This window comes from Schistocerca piceifrons, chromosome 10 (genome assembly GCF_021461385.2).
Source record: "Schistocerca piceifrons isolate TAMUIC-IGC-003096 chromosome 10, iqSchPice1.1, whole genome shotgun sequence".
Lineage (NCBI taxonomy): Eukaryota > Metazoa > Arthropoda > Insecta > Orthoptera > Acrididae > Schistocerca > Schistocerca piceifrons.
The window spans coordinates 123,959,368-123,984,261 of record NC_060147.1 but is presented as its reverse complement, the minus strand read 5'-3'; the positions used below and the strand labels follow the sequence as shown (position 1 = coordinate 123,984,261).

Here is a 24,894-nt window from a genome sequence, read left to right as displayed (position 1 = left end):
AAGCATGTTGTATTTTAGCCGCTCAGCATCACAAATACCTTATAACTTCTGACACGCATGCAATTTTGCGTCGACACTTGTTGGTCGTGTGGGTAGGCCTGCTGACTTTCGATCACGTGGTCCCTAGTTCCATTCCTGACTAGACCGGATTTTTTTCTGCTCATCTCTCTCTCTCTCTCTCTCTCTCTCTCTCTCTCTCTCTCTCTCTCTCTCTCTCTCTCCCTCTTTGTGCGTGTGCGTGTAATCCTCATTATCATTTTATCATCATCGACGCGTAAGTGGCCGAAGTGGTGTGAAATAGAAATAAATCCACCAAGCTTCCTAACATACCGACCGGGTTCTGTTGGTCAATAAAGCCGTACGCACATCTCATTTCATTTTTCTGACGTGTAAGCGCAGCCGCGGTTGACAGCTAAAATACAATGCTTCTACAGTCCTCAACGTGTTCAATCTACACGTTTCATACTTTCATACTAATATCATAAACGCGAATTAACTCCGTCTGTTACGTTTTTGTGCCGGCCGGAGTGGCCGAGCGGTTCTTGGCGCTACAGTCTGGAACCGCGCGACCGCTGCGGTCGCAGGTTCGAATTCTGCCTCGGGCATGGATGTGTGTGATGTCCATAGGTTAGTTAGGTTTAAGTAGTTCTACGTCCTAGGGGACTGATGACCTCAGAAGTTAAGTTCCATAGTGCTGAACCATTTTAATGTTTTTGCGACTAACCCGCTGAAACGATTTCGTTGAAATTTGGTATGAGATAGCTTGTGCCCTGACGAGGAACGTACGGTACTTCACAAAGTGTGTAATGCATTTATTAATTGAAGGCTATTACGCGACCTAGGGAAAAATATTTAGTCTTTCATAAAACTATTTACTGTATCACTTTTGAAATTTATTACACTTGCGAAAATCCTTCTATTGATTATGTGTGAAACGTAATATGATTCAGTGTAATCAGAACAATGCTTACAAAATAATACCGTGCTTAATCCATACTTTCACACTAATACCAATATTATTAAATCGAAAATAACTCTATTATGTTTTGCCGGCCGAAGTGGCCGTGCGGTTAAAGGCGCTGCAGTCTGGAACCGCAAGACCGCTACGGTCGCAGGTTCGAATCCTGCCTCGGGCATGGATGTTTGTGATGTCCTTAGGTTAGTTAGGTTTAACTAGTTCTAAGTTCTAGGGGACTAATGACCTCAGAAGTTGAGTCCCATAGTGCTCAGAGCCATTTGAGCCATTTTTTTCTATTATGTTTTCCTGAATCTACCGCTGAAAAAATGGTTCAAATGGCTCTGAGCACTATGGGACTTAACATCTGAGGTCATCAGACCCCTAGAACTTAGAACTACTTAAACCTAACTAACCTAAGGACATCACACACATCCATGCCCGAGGCAGGATTCGAACCTGCGACCGTAGCAGCAGCGCGGTTCCGGACTGAAGCGCCTAGAACCGCTCGGTCACGACGGCCGGCCTACCGCTGAACAATTCCGATCAAATGTGGTATGGATCGTAGACTACTACAGGAAGTTGTATTATCTTTTTTTTACTATTAACATTTTCAAATATGATATAGTTGAGTGGTATGCAGGCGACACTTGCGCGATGGTCGGCGACTCGTAGTGTTTATATTTGATTCCGTGACAGTGCGAATCAAATGCTATTGTCCGCGCGGTTTATGATTTACTTGTTACCCCACCTGGCACAGTTGGAGAATGTCTGTGGAGATACGATAACAAAATCGGGCGTTAAGCCCTAGAACCATATTTAAAACTATTACTACAAGCCTCGCAAATGTAAGTCTGATTTAGCGGAAAGTTCTAAGAGAGCTCAAGCTGCGGAAGTTACTCGAATCCAGCAAACTGCAGTGCAGTCTCATGACCTCCGGAACTTGGATGCAGTACGTCAGGCCGCGTTAAGAACTACATTATAATTATAATAGTCAGAAGCCCGTCTCGTTTTAAACGCTGAGCCTCACGCGTCTCTTACACGTTCCAAGTTGTTTGAACACTCCCAACGACGGCATCATTTAAAGGCTGTACAACGAACAGAGAGTCTTGGCTTCACATATGGAAAGTGGGAGGCTTTTGGTGAAGCCGCATTTGGTTAATATCTATTAATTGACTATGTTACTCATCGATTAGTCATCTTAGGGAGAACAGATGAGAAATGTAGGCATTGTAATGCGTTGAAATGGTAGTAAGACACAGTTGCTGTTTGCACCCCTGGTGGCTACAATCTCACTTCCAGTACCAGGTGAGCCAGAAGAACTTACACAGTCTACTTTTGTACGAATGTATGAACTGAGGTGTTTTTTTATTATAATTAGAAAATACAACTTGTGCTTTCAGATGACTTCATCTGGTGAGGATACAGAAGTCAAAATGTCAGTTTTTTTGTCTAGTTGTACAGCTCAAGGCCAAATATACCACAGAAATGACTTCATCATTCCACCAGCTAATCATCACCAGCGAAGCAGACTGCAGGTGTAACAACACCCCAAGCTTGGAAAAAGAAACGGTTCTGAATATTCAGAGAATTTCGCAATTATGCACCTGTATAGCAGCACTACAAAGGTTTATTCATACATACACATTTATACCACTATATACCCAGATATTTATAATTTAGTTGGCATACTTCCTGGCCATCACTCATGGTGACAAAACTACTGATATGGGGGTGCAGCCACGGGTAACAGCTAATTTTCAGTAGTAAAAGTTTATATGCCAAGTAGCTCTGCAGATGATGAAGAAATTGATGAAATGTATGATGAGATAAAAGAAATTATTCAGGGAGTGAAGGGAGACGAAAATTTAATAGTCATGGGTAACTGGAATTCGGTAGTAGGAAATGGAGAGAAGGAAACGTAGTAGGTGAATATGGATTGGGGCTAAGAAATGAAAGAGGAAGCCGCCTGGTAGAATTTTGCACAGAGCATAGCTCAATCATAGCTAACACTTGGTTCAAGAACCATGAAAGAAGGTTGTATACATGGAAGAACCCTGGAGATACTAAAAGGTTTCAGACAGATTATATAAGGGTAAGACAGAGATTTAGGAATCAGGTTTTAAATTGTAAGACATTTCCAGGGGCAGATATGGACTCTGACCACAATCTATTGGTTATGAACTGTAGACTAAAACTGAAGAAACTGCAAAAAGGTGGGAATTTAAGGAGATGGTGTAACGGTCCCCGCTCTCGGGCGTTAACTCTTTAAAGCCTGTACTATGGTAAGTTGACGGGCTTCACCTTTTAAGAAAGGATTTTAGTACATATGTTGACCGCGGGTACCTGAATGGAAGCAAAATTGGACTTATACCCAGTCAGTAACAACAATGATACGTGAAGCAAGTATAAAGTGCAACTACACGTTAGGACGGGCAAGGAATATGCACAGTAGATGCTACCAATTGTTAATAATACGGTCGCCAGCCTAATTAGGCATTAAGTGAGTTTTTTCCTTGTACAAGTGGGTGTACGTACAAGCATAACAACACGTAGTAATACTGCATTATAAGGTAAATTTTAGAACCAGAAAAATCTACTGAACTAATATTTTCCCTTTCTGTACTAATTTGGACAAGCTGTAAATACACAACATTACACTACAATGATTACTACAAACTGCATTTTGTCTATTGATCCGACTGAAATCGGGCATAGATTACCCTAGAAATAGCACTTATGAAACACACATACAATGTCAATCTTAATAAGAGAAAAACACCAATAAATTTAGGTTTTATATTGACTTTAACTTTGCGGGTCAAATCAGTTCAGTACACTCCAGAATTTAAATGAATAGAAAAGAGTGGAAGGGGGGGGGGACCCTGAAACTGTTATGATCACTGTGTTGAAACTATTGACTATTGGAAACATTAAGCACTCAAGATTTACAAAATATGAGTTACTACTCTTTTTGTCTTATTACTTCCTCATTTAACTACCATTATTTTTGTCTCAAATTAATTAAGTTTCATTACTAAACCAATTCCAAAATTATCTTCCAACTTTGTTAGACCTTAGTTCTTTGCTTATATTTTCGTTAACAATATAGCTCCTTAAACATCTTTCTAGCATAGATAGTTCTGCAGGTAATTCCTTTTAACATAAACTTTAAATCTTCATTTCGGGACACTCGGATTGCACCACATGTGGAAAGGACCCTGTCCAGGTTAGTGACTAGGATAATTAATTGATAGGACAATTCTGGTAAAAGTTAAGCTGTTATTGAACAGTCAGGAACAAAATTAACACTGGTCCACGCGAATACAATTCTAAAGATTCAACCTGTTCGAGTCGATGCGGCGGTTGGCGGGCAGCAAGATGGCGAGGCGCACAGCACACATACAATCACAGCTATGGCTCTTGCTGTATCGGCACTATGCTTCTTCTTAGCGTTACAATCCTTTTCAATTCAGTGCCTATAGAATATAGCCATGCTGAATAGTCGTCGGAAACGGCACATCCGAGGCTCAATGAACCCACTTTTTCTAGGATAGCCTCCTCGATCCGGAACGTGTTCCTCAGACCGATGCCCAACTCCGACTGTCTTGCTGAGCCCGTTATGCCGTGCCGCGCCCGTGTGCATTTTCCCGCGCTCGCCTGCCATCCACCCTTTACCGCTCCCCTACAGATAGGGTATTCACCAAAGGTTTTACATTCCACATATCCTAATACATTGCCTACGCATGGACCAGGCTCACAATTACAATATCAAACATGTTGCAATAGATTCAACAAGGGTTACACTTCAATTCTGTTACAGTATTGCTTGAAAGTTGACATAAATATTGACATTCACATCGAAAGTTGCTCACAGTTTCTTTAACATAATGACACGAAAAGAAAAAGAAATAAAATCAAAACATTGCTTACATTAATTCATCGAAAACCAGAAGAAAAATTATTATATATACAGTTGTTGTTGTTACAATGGGACCTGGATAAACTGAAAGAACCAGAGGTTGTACAGAGTTTCAGGGAGAGCATAAGAGAACAATTGACAGGAATGGGGGAAAGAAATACAGTAGAACAAGAATGGCTAGCTTTGAGGAATGAAATAGTGAAGGCAGCAGAGGATCAAGTAGGTAAAAAGACGAGGGCTAGTAGAAATCCTTGGGTAACACAAGAGATACTGAATTTAATTGATGAAAGGAGAAAATACAAAAATGCAGTAAATGAAGCGGGCAAAAAGGAATACAAAGTCTTTTAAATGAGACCGACAGGAAGTGCAAAATGGCTAAGCAGGGATGGCTAGAGGACAAATGTAAGGATGTATGAGCTTATCTCACTAGTGGTAAGATAGATACTGCCTACAGGAAATTTTAGAGAGACCTTTGGAGAAAAGAGGACCACTTGTATGAATATCAAGAGCTCAGATGGAAACCCAGCTCTAAGCAAAGAAGGGAAAGCAGAAAGGTGGAAGGAGTATATAGAGGGTCTATACAGGGGCGATGTTCTTGAGGACAATATTATTGAAATGGAAGAGGATGAAGATGCAATGAGAGATACGATACTGCGTGAAGAGTTTGACAGAGCACTGAAAGACCTGAGTCGAAACAAGGCCCCGGGAGTAGACAACATTCCATTAGAACTACTGACAGCCTTGGGAGAGCCAGGCCTAACAAAACTCTACCACCTGCTGAGCAAGATGTATGAGACAGACGAAATTCCCTCAGACTTCAAGAAGAATATAGTAATTCCAATCACAAAGAAAGCAGGTGTTGACAGATGTGAAAATTACCGAACTTTCAGTTTAATAAGTCACAGCTTCAAAATACTAACGCGAATTCTTTACAGACGAGTGGAAAAACTGACCTCGGGGAAGATCAGTTTGGATTCAGTAGAAATGTTGGAACACGTGAGGCAATATTGACCCTACCACTTATCTTAGAAGAAAGATTAAGGAAAGGCAAACCTACGTTTCTAGCATTTGTAGACTTAGAGAAAGCTTTTGAAAATGTTGACTGGAATACTCTTTCAAATTTTGAAGGTGGCAGGGATAAAATACAGGGAGCGAAAGGCTATTTACAATTTGTACAGAAACCAGATGGCAGTTATAAGGGTCGAGGGGCATGAAAGGGAAGCAGTAGTTGGAAAGGGAGTGAGACAGGGTTGTAGCCTCTCCCTGATGCTATTCAATCTGTATATTGAGCAAGCAGTAAAGGAAACAAAAGAAAAATTCGGAGTAGGTATTAAAATCCATGGAGAAGAAATAAAAACTTTGAGGTTCGCCGATGACATTTTAATTGTGTCAGAGACAGCAAAGGACTTGGAACAGTAGTTGAACGGAATGGACAGTGTCTTGAAAGGAGGATATAAGATGAACATCAACAAAAGCAAAACGGGGATAATGGAATGTAGTCGAATTAAGTCGGGTGATGGTGAGGGAATTAGATTAGGAAATGAGACACTTAAAGTAGTAAAGGAGTTTCGCTATTTGGGGAGCAAAATAACTGATGATGGTCGAAGTAGAGAGGATATAAAATGTAGACTGGCAATGGCAAGGAAATCGTTTCTGAAGAAGAGAAATTTGTTAACATCGAGTATAGATTTAAGTGTCAGGAAGTCGTTTCTGAAAGTATTTGTATCGAGTGTAGCCATGTATGGAAGTGAAACATGGACGATAAATAGTTTAGACAAGAAGAGAATAGAAGCTTTCAAAATGTGGTGCCACAGAAGAATACTGAAGAGTAGATGGGTGGATCACATAACTAATGAGGAGGTATTGAATAGGATTGGGGAGAAGAGGAGTTTGTAGCACAACTTGACTAAAAGAAGGGATCCGTTGGTAGGACATGTTCTGAGGCATAAAGGGATCACCAATTTGGTACTGGAGGGCAGCGTGGAGGGTAAAAATCGTAGAGGGAGACCAAGAGATGAATACACTAAGCAGATTCAGAAGGATGTAGGCTGCAGTAGGTACTGGGTGATGAGGAAGCTTGCATAGGATAGAGTAGCATAGAGAGCTGCATCGAACCAGTCTCAGCACTGAAGACCACAACAACAATATATATATAGTCTCTGAGAACGGGGCTCACAACCCGAACCACACGCCACTGTTAAGCACTAATGAAGGACTGGGTCCCTTACTTCGATTGCACATAATTCATTAAGGTCAATCCAACACGTTTATTTCAAATAACAGAAATAAGTTACATTTGAATCTGTCTGGCATTAAACAGGAATTTCAAAAAAAATTTCAATATCAGCTGATTTAGTGCTCGAAGCGCGAGTTAAGCCAATAACCAGATAAACTAAACAATTCTCCGTAATTCAAAAGAAATAGAAAAACAAAATTGAATCAATACACCCCACTGACGAATATCCAAAAAATCTTACAATACTACTCAAAAGAATATACTGAAGTGGGGAGCAGTCATTCACCCGACAGAACACTTCAAAATGAGTCAATAACACAGCTTCGTGCCCCAGAAAACTGCAAGACATTAAATACACTTCATTTGACGAGTAACAAATACTCATTAACATTACGCCACTCCTGTTTGAACTGCAGTGTCCCAAAGAAACAGGCGCTCATTCTGAAAGAACAATTTTTTTATATATGTTTAAATTACAGCATTAAGGAATTCCAAAAGATGTCCAATCGAACCCCACCCCCCTTTTCATTTGAGGCACAAATCCTTCCCCTTTCTAGGCGGAGGCTGAGCCAGAAACACAGAATGCCACAAAAACACAGTTTTGCTGTGAAACCTTACAGGACACCTGGAAGCAGTAACGAACAAGGGAACAGCACCCACAAATAACACAGGCTAAAAGTCTGGCTGGGAACACATCCTACGAGAAATTGTTCACACTATGCTCATCACAAACTGTAGGCATTCCGGCCGAACATCCGCTTGCGGTGGCTGCCAGAAGGACGAAGCAACCGACGGGCCCACGCCGTGCTCCTCACACAGGCACCTCAGTTTGTACAAACATCTAGGCCAACACCAACTCCGGACTCCCCTCTCACTGCGAGGCTTGGCACAGTTTAAACGAAATGCCTTCCGGGCAACCAGTAACCGCCGCAGGAGTTTCGCGATTAGCAAGCAGGCCCAGCGTAACAGACATCACACATGCGCTTACGCCCGAGGCACAACTTGTAGTGCTGCTATAGAGGTACAAAACGAAGAAATTCTCTGAATATTCAAAACAGGTATACAATTGGCCGGACACAGCTGAAAAGTTTCCTCAGGACTCAGATGACAGCACAGGGTGAGTTTCACTTCTGATACCACTGAAATGCGTGCGAAAAGCTTCGGGCATAAAGCTAGTATATATATATATATATATATATATATATATATATATATATGAAACTCACCCTGTGCTTTCATCTGAGTCCTGAGGAAACTTTTCAGCTGTGTCCAGCCAATTGTATACCTCCTTGGATGCAGCCCGATGCAACCCACACAACACACTGGCCCACAGGACAGCGAACACTTTGTGCGTTACCACAGCCTTTACCACACCCTATTTCTATCCAGATATGTGTATATATCTCCATATACACACCGAAGAGCCATAAAAACTAGTACAACCCCCCCCCCCCCTCCCAGCACACACAAGAGCCGTAACACGACATGGCATGGACTCGACTAACGTCCGAAGTATTGTTGGAGGGAACAGACACCATGAACCCTCCAGGGCGTTCCATAATTCCGTAAGAGTATGAGGAGGTGGAGATCCCTTCTGAACAGCAAATGGCTCTGAGCGGTAAGGGACTTAACATCTGAGGTCATCAGTCCCTAGAACTTAGAACTACTTAAACGTAACTAACCTAACGACATCACGCACATCCACGCCCGGGACAGGATTCGAACCTGCGACCGTAGCGGTCGCACGTTTCCAGACTGTAGCGCCTAGAACCGCTCGGCCACCAAGGCCGGCTCTTCTGAACAGCACATTGCAAGGCATCCCAGTTATGCTCGATGATGTTTATGTCTTGGGAGTTTCGCGGCCAGGGGTATTGTTTAAACTCAGAGCTATGCTCCTGGAGGCACTCTGTACCAATTCTGGACCTATCGGGTGTCGCACTGTCCTGCTGGAATTGCTCCAGTCCATCGGAATATACAATGGACAAGAACGAATGCAGGTGATCAGACAGCATGCTTACGTACGTGTCACCTGTAAGATTCGTATCTAGACAAATCAGGGGTCTGATGGCACTCCAACTGCACGCTTCCCACACAATTACAGAGCCACCACTAACTTGAACAGTTCCCTGTTGACATACAGGGTCCATGGATCCATAAGGTTGTCTCCATGCCCATAACCTCCATCCGCACGATCTAATTTGAAAAGACACACGTCCGACCAGGCAACATGTCTCCAGTCATCAACAGCCCAATGTCGATGTTGACGGGCGCAGGCGAGACGTAAAGCTTTGCGTCGTGCGGTCATCGAGGGTACACGTGTGAGCCTCCGATTCCGAAAGCCCATGCCGATCATGTTTCGTTGAATGGTTCGCAGACTACAATTGTTGATGGATCAGCATTGACATCTGCAGCAGTTTGCGGAACGGTTGCATTTCTGTCACGTGGAACGATTCTCTTCAGTCGTCGTTGGTCCCGTTCTTTCAGGATCCTTTTCTAGCTGCGGTGATATCGGAGATTCGATGTTATACCGAATCCTGATATTTACGGTACACTCGTGACACGGTCGTACCGAAAATCCCCACTTCATCGCCAACTTGGACATGCTATGTCCCAATGCTCGTGCGTAGACTGTACCACCATGTTCAAACTCATTGAAATCGCGGTAACCTGCCAGTAGTAACCTATCTACCATTTACGCCAGACACTTGTTCTCTTATATAGGCGTTGCCGACAGCAGGGCCGTATTCTGCCTGTTTAAATATCTTTTTATTTGAATACGCATGCTTATACCAATTTCTTTCGCTCTTTAGTGTATATATTATTGGTTTTCCCTGTTGACGACCATATGGAATAATGTATGTCTTCTATTTCTGTTTTCTTTCTTTCCAGTAGTTTTTCATTCCTTAGCTACATTGACTATTGTGTCTCATGTCCCTTCTAACAGCCGTGTACCACAAGTCTCTAGAGGAACGGAAGGTTCCAAACGATTGGAAAAGAGCACAGGTAGTCCCCGTCTTCAAGAAGGGTCGTCAAGCAGATGCGCAAAACTATAGACCTATATCTCTGACGTCGATCTGTTGTAGAATTTTAGAACATGTTTTTTGCTCGCGTATCATGTCGTTTTTGGAAACCCAGAATCTACTCCGTAGGAATCAACATGGATTCCGGAAACAGCGATCGTGTGAGACCCAACTCGCTTTATTTGTTCATGAGACCCAGAAAATATTAGATACAGGCTCCCAGGTAGATACTATTTTCCTTGACTTCCGGAAGGCGTTTGATACAGTTCCGCACTATCGCCTGATAAACAAAGTAAGATCCTACGGAATATCAGACCAGCTGTGTGGCTGGATTGAAGAGTTTTTAGCAAACAGAACACAGCATGTTGTTCTCAATGGAGAGACGTCTACAGACGTTAAAGTAACCTCTGGCGTGCCACAGGGGAGTGTAATGGGACCATTGCTTTTCACTATACATATAGAAATGACCTAGTAGATAGTGTCGGAAGTTCCATGCGGCTTTTCGCGGATGATGCTGTAGTATACAGAGAAGTTGCAGCATTAGAAAATTGTAGCGAAATGCAGGAAGATCTGCAGCGGATAGGCACTTGGTGCAGGGAGTGGCAACTGACCCTTAACATAGACAAATGTAATGTATTGCGAATACATAGAAAGAAGGATCCTTTATTGTATGATTAATCGATAGCGGAACAAACGCTGGTAGCAGTTACTTCTGTAAAATATCTGGGAGTATGCGTGCGGAACGATTTGAAGTGGAATGATCATATAAAATTTAATTGTTGGTAAGGCGGGTGCCAGGTTGAGATTCATTGGGAGAGTCCTTAGAAAATGTAGTCCATCAACAAAGGAGGTGGCTTACAAAACACTCGTTCGACCTGTACTCGAGTATTGCTCATCTGTGTGGGATCCGTACCAGATCGGGTTGACGGAAGAGATAGAGAAGATCCAAAGAAGAGCTGCGCGTTTCGTCACAAGGTTATTTGGTAAAGCGTGATAGCGTTACGGAGATGTTTAGCAAACTCAAGTGGCAGACTCTGCAAGAGAGGCGCTCTGCATCGCGGTGTAGCTTGCTGTCCAAGTTTCGAGAGGGTGCGTTTCTGGATGAGGTACTGAATATATTGCTTCCCCCTACTTATACCACCCGAGGAGATCACGAATGTAAAATTAGAGAGATTCGAGCGCGCACGGAGGCTTTCAGACAGTCGTTCTTCCCGCGAACCGTACGCAACTGGAACAGAAAAGGGAGGTAATGACAGTGGCACGTAAAGTGCCCTCCGCCATACACCGTTGGTGGCTTGTGGGGTATAAATGTAGACGTAGATGTAGAAGTACACGTAGACTGCTTGTCCCGTACACGTGCGCTGCTTGTCCCGTACATGAACGTTACTTTCTGCCCCATTCGGATAATTCCTTGGTGGTGAGTCCTTTCATTTCTGTCTTACAAGGGGAGGCCGCCAATTGTGAAATTCAGATTCGATTCATACTTCGCATAATAAAGGCTCATGGCCAGAGGTGTAATGTGGCAAAGCACCAAGATGCACTTTCAGCCGTTGTCGAGAAAATCGACAGTTAAAAGAAACCGTTGCGGTGAAACACTCTCTACGATTAATAATTTTCTACAGCGTCGTGGCGCTGCATGCTTATGCATGTTGGTGAAGATGGATCGCTCTCCAATTGTACCGCCTCCATTTTTCCGTTTTTTTAACAGGGTGTACCAAAGCTCTCCCGTCCGCACTGATTTTCGGCGATGTTATAAGTTGCGCTAGGGACCGCATCTACCTTCTTTCGAAGTTAGCAGGCAACTACGCTGTTATGCGGTGGCTCGTTTCGGCCCATTCAACATCTGTCCTTCAAGTGTAACGAGCGAGTAACGGAGTTTATATTTCATACCTGCCACAGCAAATTTGTGTTCGTGGGGTCTCTATTCTAATTCGAACGTTTGACTTACGCTATACGTATTCGTTTCGGAATATCGTTTCTAAGTCTTCCGTTAACTATACGTGCTTAACATTATGAAGACAATTAATAACATTTGTGAAATACAACTTTGTTTGCGGAAAACATAATGATGTTCGAAGTCGCCAGTTCTTCCACGACAAACGACTTTCAACAACTTATTATATGCATAATTGTTGCAACTGATTGCCGGGAATTATATATATATATATATATATATATATATATATATATATATATATATACATTTGAATTACAAAAAACAAATACTAAAAAAAAAAATAAAAGGTCGCATAGCGCGAGATTCGATCCGGTGACCTTCGGACTACGAACCCGAGCACTTACCGCTGCGCCACGCCGCTGTAGAAAATTATTAATGGTAGAGAGTATTTCACCGCAACGGTTTCTTTCAACTGTCGATTTTCTCGACAACGGCTGAGAAGTGCATCTTGGTGCTTTGTCACATTACACCTCTGGCCATGAGCTTTCATTATGCGGAGTATGAATCGAATCTGAATTTCACAATTGGCGGCCCCTTGTTAGAGTGTACATCGAGATACTTTCATTTCTGAGGGTGTGCTTCCAAGAAGGAAGACGCACCATGTCTCGTTAGCACCTCCTCCGCCGAATCGACTACCCATTCCTACATATCATTCCAAAACCGCCAAGCTTGATTACCTAGCGAATCTAAGCGGAACTTCCTCTCCTCGACGCGACCAGCGGAAGCGAACACAGACAGGAAAGGCGGGCCCTGCAGATAGAACCGTTTATCTGCGGTATCCGCAACAGCACTCGCAACCAGCTTTCGAGCTCTATAAATTATACCGAGATTGGTCCCATTGTCACGGGCAGACAATCGCCGTAGACCGCTGCTTCTTCTCCAGTCGCCGTCATGTCACCGCTGGTAGTCTACGTCGTCGCCATCACTGCTGCCTGCTTAGTAGCTCAGCCCGCCGCCGGGGGCACGGTTGACTGCAACGATTCACACGGGCAAGTCACGACAGTGGATACGGATCTGTTTCACATTTTATTCTCTAGATTCTCGCACAGATGACAAAATGGTAGATATCGAAATAGATGACAGAGGGATAGAAAAACTATTAAAACCGCTCAAAAGAGGAAAGGCCGCAGGACCTGATGGGATTCCAGTTCGATTTTACACAGAGTACATGAAGTAACTTGCCACCCTTCTTGCAGCGGTGTACCGTAGGTCTCTAGAAGAGCGTAGTGTTCCAAAGGATTGGAAAAGAGCACAGGTCATCCCCATTTTTAAGAAGGGACGTCAAACAGATGTGCAGAACTGTAGACCTATATCTCTAACGTCGATCAGTTGTAGAATTTTGGAACACGTATTATGTTCGAGTAAAATGACTTTTCTGGAGACTAGAAATCTACTCTGAAGCAATCAGCATGGATTTCGAAAAGACGATCGTGTGAAACCCAGCTTGCACCATTCGTACACGAGACTCAGAGGGCCATAGACACGGGTTCCCAGGTAGATGCCGTGTTTCTTGACTTCCGCAAAGCGTTCGATACAGTTCCCCACAGTCGCTTAACGAACAAAGTAAGAGCATACGGGCTATCAGACCAATTGTGTGATTGGATTGAAGAGTTCCTAGATAACAGAACGCAGCATGTCATTCTCAATGGAGAGAAGTCTTCCGAAGTAAGAGTGATTTCAGGTGTGCCGCAAGGTAGTGTCGTAAGACCGTTTCTGTTCATAATATACATAAATGACCTTGTGGATAACATCGGAAGTGCACTGAGGCTTTTCGCGGATGATACTGTAATACATCGAAAGTTTGTAACAGGGGAAAATTGTACTGAAATGCAGGAAGATCTGCAACGAATTGACGCATGGTACAGGGAATGGCAATTGAATCTCAATGCACACAAGTGTAATGTGTTGCTAGTACATAGAAAGTAAGATCCTTTATCATTTAGCTACAATATAGCAGGTCAGCAACTGGAAGCAGTTAATTCCATAAATTATCTGGTAGTAGGCATTAGGAGTGATTTAAAATGGAACGATCATATAAAGGTGATCGTCGATAAAGTAGATGCCAGACTGAGATTCATTGGAAGAATCCTAATGAAATGCAATCCGAAAACAAAGGAAGTAGGTTACAGTACACTTGTTCGCCCACTGCTTGAATATTGCTCAGCAGTGTGGGATCCATACCAGATAGGGTTGATAGAAGAGATAGAGAAGATCCAATGGAGAGCAGCGCGCTTCGTTACTGGACCATTTAGCAATCGCGAAAGCGTTACGGAGATGATAGATAAACTCCAGTGGAAGACTCTGGAGGAGAGACGCTCAGTAGCTCAGTACGGGCTTTTGTTCAAGTTTCGAGAACATACGTTCACCGAGGAGTCAAGCAGTATACTGCTCGCTCCTACGTATATTTCGCGAAGAGACCATGAGGATAAAATCAGAGAGATTAGAGCCCACACAGAGGCATACCGACAATCTTTCTTTCCGGGAACAATACGAGAGTGGCATAGAAGGGGGAACCGATAGAGGTACTCAAGGTATCCTCCGCCACACACCGTCAGGTGGGTTGCGGAGTATGGATGTAGGTTTAGATGTTATTAATCATCTCATCTGCGCTGAGGTGACTAGTCATGGGATAGCTACCCTGTATATGCAAATATATAGATGGCGGTGGTGGTGACGCGTACACAAGGTGTAAAAGGGCGGAGCATTGGCGGGGCCGTCACTTGGACCGAGGTGATTCGTGTGAAAAGGTTTCCGACGTGACTATCGCCGAACGACGAGAATTAACAGGCTTTGAACTACTCGAAATGGTAGTTCAAGCTACCTGCATGGATCATTCCACTTTCGAAATCGTCAGAGAATTCAAGAGTTTGCCGAAAATTTCAAATTACAGGCATCATCTCTCGCCACAGACAGCACAGTGGCCTTCACTTAACGACCGACAACACTGACGTTTGCTATAGGTGTCAGTGCTAACAGACGAGCAGCAGCACGCGAAATAACCGCACAAATGAAGATGAGGTTAACGACGAACGTATCCGCTAGGACACTGCTGCGGAATTTGGCGTTAGTGGGCGGTGGCAGCAAGCGACCAGCGCGCATGCTTTTGCTAACAGCTCCAACATCTTCTTCAGCGCCTCTGCTAGACTCGTGATCACATCGCTTGGACCCTAGACGACTGGAAAGCCGTAGTCAGTTGTCCCGATTTCAATTGTTAAGAGACAGGGTTCGAGTGTGTGGCAGACCAACAAAGCCGTTGACCTAGGTTGTCAACAAGACACTGTGTAACCTGGTGATAGCTCATAATGGTACGCGCTGTGTATCCATGGACTGAACTGGGTCTTCTGGTCCAACTGAAACGGCCATTGACTGCAAACGTTATGTTTGGCTATTTGGAGACCATTTGTAGCCATTCGTGGACTTCATGTTCTCGAGACAATTCGACATGTCATACGGCCTAAATTGTTGGTGAATGGTTTGAAGAATACACAGGACAATTCGAGCAATTATCTGACCACTCAGATCGATCGACATGAATCCAATCGAACATTTATGGGGCATGGCTGTGGTGACAGGGCTTGGGTAGCTCAGATTGTGGAGCACTTGCCCGCGAAAGGCAAAGATCCCGAGTTCGAGTCTCGATCCGGCTCACAGCTTCACTCTGCTGGGAAATTTCATATCGGCGCACACTCCGCTCCAGAGCGAAAATCTCATTCTGGAAACATCCCCCAGGCCGTGGCTAAGGCATGTCTCCGCAGTATCCATTCTGTCAGGAGAGCTAGCTCTGCAAGGTTCGCAGGAGAGCTTCTGTAAAGTTTGCAAGGTAGGAGACGAGGTACTGGCAGAAGTAAAACAGTGAGGATGGGCCCTGAGTCGTGCTTGTGTAGCTCAGATTGTAGAGCACTTGCTCGCGAAGGGCAAAGGTCCCGTGTTCGAGTCTCGGTCCAGCACACAGTTTTAATCTGTCAGGAAGTTTCATTTGTGGGACCTAATCGAGAGGTCAGTTCGTGCCCTGTCAACACGTTCGTAGTTGTGGAAGGCCAAATACGCAGCATAGCTCAGTATTTTTGCAGGGAACTTCCAACAACTTGGTGAGTCCATGGCTGCTGCACTATGCCGGGAAAAACGATTTCCGAGAGGATATTAGGAAGTATCCCATAACTTTTGTCACCTCAGTGTATGGTCGACAGTATCAGAGTCCCTAGAAAGGTCTAAGTTAGATGTTCTCGCATGATGAGGCTAAAATCTCCAGTATTTGCCGTCAACTTACATTGCGCGGAAAGACCACAAAGATAACAGAGATTAGGGCTCGTACAGAGGCATACAGACAGTCATTCTTCCCTCGTTCTGTTTGGGAGTGGAACAGGGAGAGAAGATGCTAGTTGTGGTACGAGGTACCCTCTGCCACTCACCGTATGGTGGATTGCGGAGTATGTATGGAGATGTAGATGTAGAACCTTACGATAAGTTGTACATGGAGTACAGCAGCAGCATCGAGGCGTGACTGACTGTGTTGTCTGCTTCTCCACCACAGGCAGCTGAGGCAGCCGCCGCCAACGAAAGACCTGCTCAAGTGGAAGCCCTGGTGCCCCTCTGGTTGTCCACAAGGAGGGTGCGTTCGCTACAACACGTGCAACTGCGGCCGCGGTTACAAGTGAGTACCATTCGGACACTACTGCTACTACATACTACACGAGTTAAAATGTTTTCCGTGCCAATAATTACCTACTTATTTAGCCACTAGCTGTACCCAGCCACGCTTTGGTGTGACTCGGTCTGCAGAAATGGAAAAGAAACAAGAGGAAGCACACGTTCCAGTAATCATAGCATGTAAACATTCACGGCCGGCGTTATGTTATTCTAAAAGTAAAACTAAAGAAAAAAGTTCATATAAACATAGGTCCGCAAATGTTTAGTTGCGAAGTTAAGGCTACTGAAAGAGTTTGCCTGGAATTTAGCAACTTCGTGAATATGAAGCCGTCGCAAAACTCTACCAGGTTAAAGAAAAGCACGATTTCCATTTATTTTGTTGTTGTTGTTGTTGGTCTACGTAGAACAGCATCGATAATATCCTCGTCATCGTCTTCATGTATCGAGTGCTCGTACTGATTATGACGCTAGGTAGAGAATCTGTCTCCCGGAAGATTCGAAATACTCTACTAATGGTTCGTGCATTCGGAATCCTCCGAGATGGATAACGTAAGCGATATTCGTAAACTGCAGCCCTACCATTACCATCACATTTGCCACAAATAAACACCATATCGGCGTATTCCCCTGTCGTAAATTTGAAAGGCGTCCGCATTTCATAAATAATCTGCAAACCACGAGAGTTACTACGTGGTATCACTTAAATGCACTGTTGCTATTGAGTTCTTTCACTGAATACAGAAAACTAACTCGTTTCAAGGTTAGGAAACGACTGAAACAACTCACTAACGGTTGACAACAATGACATAGACGTTTCTATATTGTTAATGGAAAGTAAACAAACTTACTCGTATAATAATGTTTGCTTCTCTGGATGTTCCGGTAAACTACTGCAGATACACTTCTGGGACATATTTTATTAGATTCACCAGACCAATAGCAACAAAATAAACGGAAATCGTGCTTTACTTTAACCTCGTATAGTTTTGCGATGGCTTCCTGTTAGCGATGTTGCTAAATTTCAGGCAAAATCTTTTGTTAGCCGTAATTCCGTAACTATTGCATATTTGCATATCTTCATGAACCACTCTGTATATATGGTCTAAATATGTCTAAACGTTTGTTACAATAACGTGTAAAAATTTGAGGGAAATCGGATAGGTACATTTTGAGGTTTTTGGTAACAATGTTTTGCCTCTATATACCACATGCATACAGATAGATATTATCTTCACGTTTATTAAAGAATTAGGAACCTAAAAACACGTCCGTACGAGAATTCAACTTCGCATCAATTTTCAAAGCAATCGGCGAAGATCTTTCGGAAATTAACGATTTTGAACAAACCGACATTCACATTTTTTGACATTCATATGTGTGAGAATTTCAAAGCAATCCATAAAGAACTTTTGGAGATTAGAGACTTTGGAGAAACAAACATCTATGACTGTACTTTTATAAAAACTTTTACATGTACAAAAACTTACACATGTACAAAACATATACATATATATAAAAATTGTAAATGTTTCTAATCCCAAATCTCTGAAAGATTCCGAATGAATGCTTTGAAATTTTGACACAGCGTTGCATTGGAATACGCATCTGTTTTTGTTGTTGTTGTGGTCTTCAGTCCAGAAACTGGTTTGATGCAGCTCTCCATGCTACCTGTTTTAGTATATCTATTTTTAATACACTCCTGGAAATGGAAAAAAGAACACATTGACACCGGTGTGTCAGACCCACCATACTTGCTCCGGACACTGCGAGAGGGCTGTACAAGCAATGATCACACGCACGGCACAGCGGACACACCAGGAGCCGCGGTGTTGGCCGTCGAATGGCGCTAGCTGCGCAGCATTTGTGCACCGCCGCCGTCAGTGTCAGCCAGTTTGCCGTGGCATACGGAGCTCCATCGCAGTCTTTAACACTGGTAGCATGCCGCGACAGCGTGGACGTGAACCGTATGTGCAGTTGACGGACTTTGAGCGAGGGCGTATAGTGGGCATGCGGGAGGCCGGGTGGACGTACCGCCGAATTGCTCAACACGTGGGGCGTGAGGTCTCCACAGTACATCGATGTTGTCGCCAGTGGTCGGCGGAAGGTGCACGTGCCCGTCGACCTGGGACCGGACCGCAGCGACGCACGGATGCACGCCAAGACCGTAGGATCCTACGCAGTGCCGTAGGGGACCGCACCGCCACTTCCCAGCAAATTAGGGACACTGTTGCTCCTGGGGTATCGGCGAGGACCATTCGCAACCGTCTCCATGAAGCTGGGCTACGGTCCCGCACACCGTTAGGCCGTCTTCCGCTCACGCCCCAACATCGTGCAGCCCGCCTCCAGTGGTGTCGCGACAGGCGTGAATGGAGGGACGAATGGAGACGTGTCGTCTTCAGCGATGAGAGTCGCTTCTGCCTTGGTGCCAATGATGGTCGTATGCGTGTTTGGCGCCGTGCAGGTGAGCGCCACAATCAGGACTGCATACGACCGAGGCACACAGGGCCAACACCCGGCATCATGGTGTGGGGAGCGATCTCCTACACTGGCCGTACACCACTGGTGATCGTCGAGGGGACACTGAATAGTGCACGGTACATCCAAACCGTCATCGAACCCATCGTTCCACCATTCCTAGACCGGCAAGGGAACTTGCTGTTCCAACAGGACAATGCACGTCCGCATGTATCCCGTGCCACCCAACGTGCTCTAGAAGGTGTAAGTCAACTACCCTGGCCAGCAAGATCTCCGGATCTGTCCCCCATTGAGCATGTTTGGGACTGGATGAAGCGTCGTCTCACGCGGTCTGCACGTCCAGCACGAACGCTGGTCCAACTGAGGCGCCAGGTGGAAATGGCATGGCAAGCCGTTCCACAGGACTACATCCAGCATCTCTACGATCGTCTGCATGGGAGAATAGCAGCCTGCATTGCTGCGAAAGGTGGAATCCACTGTACTAGTGCCGACATTGTGCATGCTCTGTTGCCTGTGTCTATGTGCCTGTGGTTCTGTCAGTGTGATCATGTGATGTATCTGACCCCAGGAATGTGTCAATAAAGTTTCCCCTTCCTGGGACAATGAATTCACGGTGTTCTTATTTCAATTTCCAGGAGTGTATAAGTAATACATAATTTTTTTATAAATTTAATGATAGTGTATTTTTGTTACAAACAAAACTAGAAACACACCTGTATTAAGATGCAAAGTACTGTGAAAATTTCAAAGCAGTTGGTCAAAAATGTTCGGAGATGCACGATTTTGAACAAACGAACATTTACACTTTAGTTTATACAAATAACGTAATACCACTGGGAAAAATCACTTAGTTCCGTGGAATGTTAAAACACGTGAGTAAGTACTGACTACACACGTTACACAGAAGATAGGTTAAGAGGAGGAAAACCTATGTTCATAGCATTTTTAGATTTGGGAAAAGCTTTTGACAGTGTTGAAACACTGAACAGGCGGTAAAAAATCTAAATGAAAATTTGGAGAAAAAATTAATGTTCAGGGAGATGAAATAAAAATTTTGAGGTTTGCAAATGGCAATAATTTCTCTCACGCTAGAAAGGACTTAGAAGATCAGTTGGATGGAATGGATAGTACAGTAATGATAGTCTTGTGAAAGAAGAATGTGAACATTATCGAAAGCAAAACGAGGGTACTGAAATGTACTCTAATTAAATCGGGTGATGCTGTGGGAATTACATTAGGAAATGGGACACTGATATTAGTAGATTAAGTTTTGCCATTTCGGCAGTAAAATAGCTGATAATGACCGAAGAGAGAGGATATCGATTGTAGATAGAGAATGGCAAGGAAAGTGTTTCTGCAGGAGGAGAAATTTGTTAACATCGAATATAAATTGAAGTGTTAGGATGTCGTTGCTGAAGGTATTTGTCTGGAGTGTAGCCATTTACTGAAGTGAAACATCAAGGATAAACAGTTCAGCCAAAAAAGAGAATAGAAGCTTTGGAAATGTCGTGCTGCAGAATAGTGTTGAAGATTAGATGGGTCGATCAGTTCACTAATGAGGAGGTACTGAATAGATTTGGGGGGGGGGGGGGGGGGGTGGAGGGGACAAGAAATTTGTGGCACTACCTGACCAAACGAAGGGATCGGTTAGTACAACACATTCTGAGGCGTCAAGGGACACCAGTTTAGTATTTGAGGGAACGATGGGAGGCAAACATAGCAGATGGAGACCAAGAGATGAATACAATAAGCAAATCCATTGGGGATGTAGGTTGCAGGAGTTATTCGGAAATGAAGAGACTTGCCCAGTACAGAGTAGCATGAAGAGCTGTATCAAACCAGTCTTCAGACTGAAGACCAAAACAACAAAAATATGCCCATACGATTCTTTTACACGCGGACGTGCTTGAAAACTACTCCAGAGTGAAATCAAGTGTACCATCAATGCCGTCAACAACATCCATAATGCCAGGGTCTGAAGTTATTTTCGTAAAACTGTCCGGCATACCCTGGAATGAGATGCATTATCTATTTTATGTCCTGTAATTTTTGGCAGTGATAATGATTTAACTATATGTGAAGATAGGAGCTGTTTTCTAAAGAACACACCTAGTTGGCGCGAGTAATGAGTGGATGGGCAAATATCTGTTAGGAACACTACGAATGTAAATTGTGGACAGTTGAGAATGTGGGTCTCACGGGAAGCGTGCAAAGGATAAGTCCCTGCAGTCGCGTTATTCATCTGTGTCCTCGGTGGCTCAGATGGATAGAGCGTCTGCCATGTAAGCATGAGATCCCGGGTTCGAGTCCCGGTCGGAACACAGATTTTCAGCTGTCCCCATCGAGGTATATCAACAACACCTGTCGCCAGCTGAAGGTTTCAATTAATTATCATTATATTCATTTAACATTTGAACATAAAGGTATCAAGAATACTGTTAGGTCTGGCGAGGATTCTGGGAGGCCTGCAGACTTTCGCTGGATATTTACTTCAACGAAATTCTAGTTGAAGTTCTTGTTCCTAAATACTGAATAAGGTTTCCCCTCGGTTGCTTTTATTTAACGAAGTTCCAGGGAATTACCTTTGCTGTTGAGTATGTCATGCTTTCTGTTGACTATGTTCTTTCTGTAACGGCAATGTACTCCAAATTTTTCTATGGATTTGAAGAGGATGCTTTTCATTCTGGCTTGTTGGATGACAGTGATGTGTTTAATGACACAGGCCTACATTCTACAATATTTTGTGGCTTACAGATGTTAATATAACTTAATGATTAATGTTATATAATACAGCCACTAATAATTATTATATGCTTAAAGTGCAACAATGTTATACTAACCTCAAAATGACTGCTTTCAGTATTTTCTGCCATACACACACACAAATACCAAGGACGTTCCTCTGGATAACATGTCTGACAACAGCATGCCTTTTTAAACAATAACATACAAGAAAATGCAGTCCTCGTAATTGCCACTTACTTACTTATGTTTCAGCTCGAGTACGAAAACAAATCAATATGTGACATTCTTACATGGATTTGGTTAGATACTGCAAATCATTGCCACATGAATACAGCAACTGGTAGTTGGTTCAGACCTCTCTAGACAACAGTACGTTATGGAATAGTTGATTCTATTGTGCAAGACGTATAGTCAGTTGCACAAGAACGTGTAGCCATAATTTCAAATGTAACGTCCGCAGAGACATGTCTGCTAGTGGCCAAGAATCTGTACTCCATGCGCTTTTGCGCAGCGTATAGATAAACAGTGGTGTGAGAGATGAATGCTTCGTTTCGACGGCTGCAGTTATGCAGTTATTGCTTACAGCCAATTGAAATGCCGAAAACATGTGTAATATTTATCAAAAATGCCTTCTGAGGTCCGTTAAGAAGCTATTTGGTCCGAACGAGGCAAACTATGCGCTTCAAGAGGATAATGATCCTAAACATAACAGCCATCTCTGTACATCGTGGAAACAAGAGATGGGGCGTCCACGATCGATTGGCCTTCAATGTCTCCCGATGCAAATCCATCGAAAATGTTTGGTCGTATATTAAAAAGCAGCGGAAGAGAAAGCCAATATTTACTTTGAGGCAGCAGTCATATGAAGTCAGGGCGATATGGTGATCGGAACCGAGAGAATACGCAGGCAATTTCGTGAAAAGCATGTCAAAACGATGCAAAGCTGTAATACGTAACGGCGGCGATTCGATTAACTATTAGAGATTGTACAGTTGGTAATAGCATGTATTTTCATGTAAGCATATATTTATAAACTGAAGAGCCAAAGAAACGGGTGCATCTCCCTAATAACGTGGAGAGCCCCCGGAAGCACACAGAAGAACCGCAGCACGACGGGGCATGAACTCGACGAATTTGTCTGAAGTAGTGCTGGCGGAATTGACGCTATGTATCCTGCAAGGCTCTCCATAAATCCGTAAGAGTAGGAGGGGATGGAGATCTCTTATGAACAGCACGTGGCAAGGCATTCCAGATATGATCAATAATGTTCATGTCTGGGGAGGTTTGTGGCCAGCAGAAGTGTTTAAACTCAGAAGAGTGTGTCTGGAGCCATTCCGTAGCAATTCTGGACGTGTGGGGTGTCCGATTGTCCTGGTAAAATTGCCTAAGTCCGTCGAATGCAGAATGGACACGAATGGATGCAGGTGATCAGACAGGACACTTACGTACGTGTCACCTGCCAGAGTCGTATGTAGACGTATCAGGGGCCCCATATCAGTCCAACAGCACACGCCTCACACCATTACAGAGCCTCCACCAGCTTGAAAAGTTCCCTGCTGACATACAGGGTCATTGGGTTCATAAGGTTGTCACCATACCCCTGCACAAGACTCGTCCAACGAGGCAACATGTTTCCAATCAACGGCCCGATGTCGGCGTTGAAAGGTCCAGGCGAGGCGTAAAGCTTTGTGTCGTGGAGTCGTCAAGGGTACACGAGTGGGCCTTCGGCTCCGAAAGCCCATATCGATGACGTTTCGCTGAATGATTCACACGCTGGCACTTGTTGATAGCCCAGCATTGATATTGGCAGCAACTTGCGGAAGGGTTGCCCTTCAGTCGTCGTTGGTCCCGTTCACCGCAGGATGTTTCCCGGCCACAGGAATGTCGGAGATTTGATGTTTTACGGGATTCCTGATATTCACGGTATACTCGTGAAATGGGAAAATCCCCAGTTTGTCGCTGCCTCGAAGATGCTGTGTCCCATCGCTCGTGCCCCGACTATAGCACCACGCACAAACTCACTTAAATCTTGATAACCTGTAGCAGCAGTAACCGATCTAACAACTGCGCTAGACACTTGTTTATATAGGAGTTGCCGACCACAGCACAGCATTCTGCCTGTTTACATATCTCTGTATTTGAATACGCATGCCTATACAAGTTTCGTTGGCCTTAAGTGTAATATTGTTTTTTTTTTTTTCATACAGATAACGGCGTACACTTTCTTGTGGAACTGACTGTAGTCCACATATTCCATCACAGTCTGCAGCAGAGAACTACAAATCTGAAAAATGGTCGTTGGTTCCCAATTGCATAACTACGTCCAGTTTTTGCTTTTATTCTCATTCATGGAAACCTGTGCTTAAGACTGCGATATGCTGAGAACGTGTGTCCATCTCTTTAGTACGTGTACCCACTGTTTCCTTTTTGCAGGGACGAGAGGACGGACTTTGAGGTGAGGTCCAAGGCCCCCATCCGCTGCAGGCCGGTGTGCACCAACGGCTGCATCAACGCGGACTGCGTGGCTCCGGAGACGTGTCGCTGCTGGCCGGGGTATGGCATGATGACGGGCATCAGCAACAAGTGCTTCTGGGGTGTGATGGGCGGCGGGGACTGAACAGGGAATGTGAACCAATTCACCACTGGCCTCTCCCCTTACAGCACCTGACGATAAAGACGGTGAAAACAACAGAGTACAAGGGTCTGGCATGTGTGATTACGTGCTTCATTTCAGAACTATAGCTCAAATCACCGTTAAACACAAAGGCCTTACAGCGTGACAAAACGAAACCTCTGAAATTCAGTGTAATTGAGTAATTAAAGTATACTATTTACATTGTTTTTGTTTATTCACTAGCCCTTTACCCACAGCTTCACCAGCCCGCACGTCTCCCCCCTCCCCTCTGAGCCCTACGTCTCCCCCTCCCTCCTCCCTCT

At 44.0% G+C, this 24,894-nt stretch overlaps 2 protein-coding genes across 2 annotated transcripts in view; both read left to right on the top strand.

The window, feature by feature from the left end:
* LOC124718754 (multiple epidermal growth factor-like domains protein 10) overlaps window positions 1-24,894 on the top strand; it is a 105,746-nt gene that overhangs the window by 37,672 nt on the left and 43,180 nt on the right. Inside the window, exons 4-6 of the mRNA XM_047244368.1 lie at window positions 12,974-13,079; window positions 16,622-16,741; window positions 24,391-24,551. Of these exons, the coding sequence (XP_047100324.1) occupies window positions 12,974-13,079; window positions 16,622-16,741; window positions 24,391-24,551 (387 nt within the window). The remainder of the gene's footprint in view (window positions 1-12,973; window positions 13,080-16,621; window positions 16,742-24,390; window positions 24,552-24,894) is intronic.
* LOC124718896 (epidermal growth factor-like protein 6) lies at window positions 12,909-24,589 on the top strand. Its single transcript, XM_047244543.1, has 3 exons — window positions 12,909-13,079; window positions 16,622-16,741; window positions 24,391-24,589. Exons 1-3 carry the CDS (start codon window positions 12,982-12,984, stop codon window positions 24,572-24,574), a joined length of 402 nt encoding a protein of 133 aa, XP_047100499.1. The 5' UTR covers window positions 12,909-12,981; the 3' UTR covers window positions 24,575-24,589.

Bases quoted from the DNA above. Each gene is read 5' to 3' on its own strand.
- LOC124718896 (XM_047244543.1), top strand. From the start codon at position 12,982: ATGTCACCGCTGGTAGTCTACGTCGTCGCCATCACTGCTGCCTGCTTA. The intron at 13,080-16,621 runs GCAAGTCACGAC...TCTCCACCACAG, and splicing joins GACTGCAACGATTCACACGG to GCAGCTGAGGCAGCCGCCGC. The intron at 16,742-24,390 runs GTGAGTACCATT...TCCTTTTTGCAG, and splicing joins AACTGCGGCCGCGGTTACAA to GGACGAGAGGACGGACTTTG.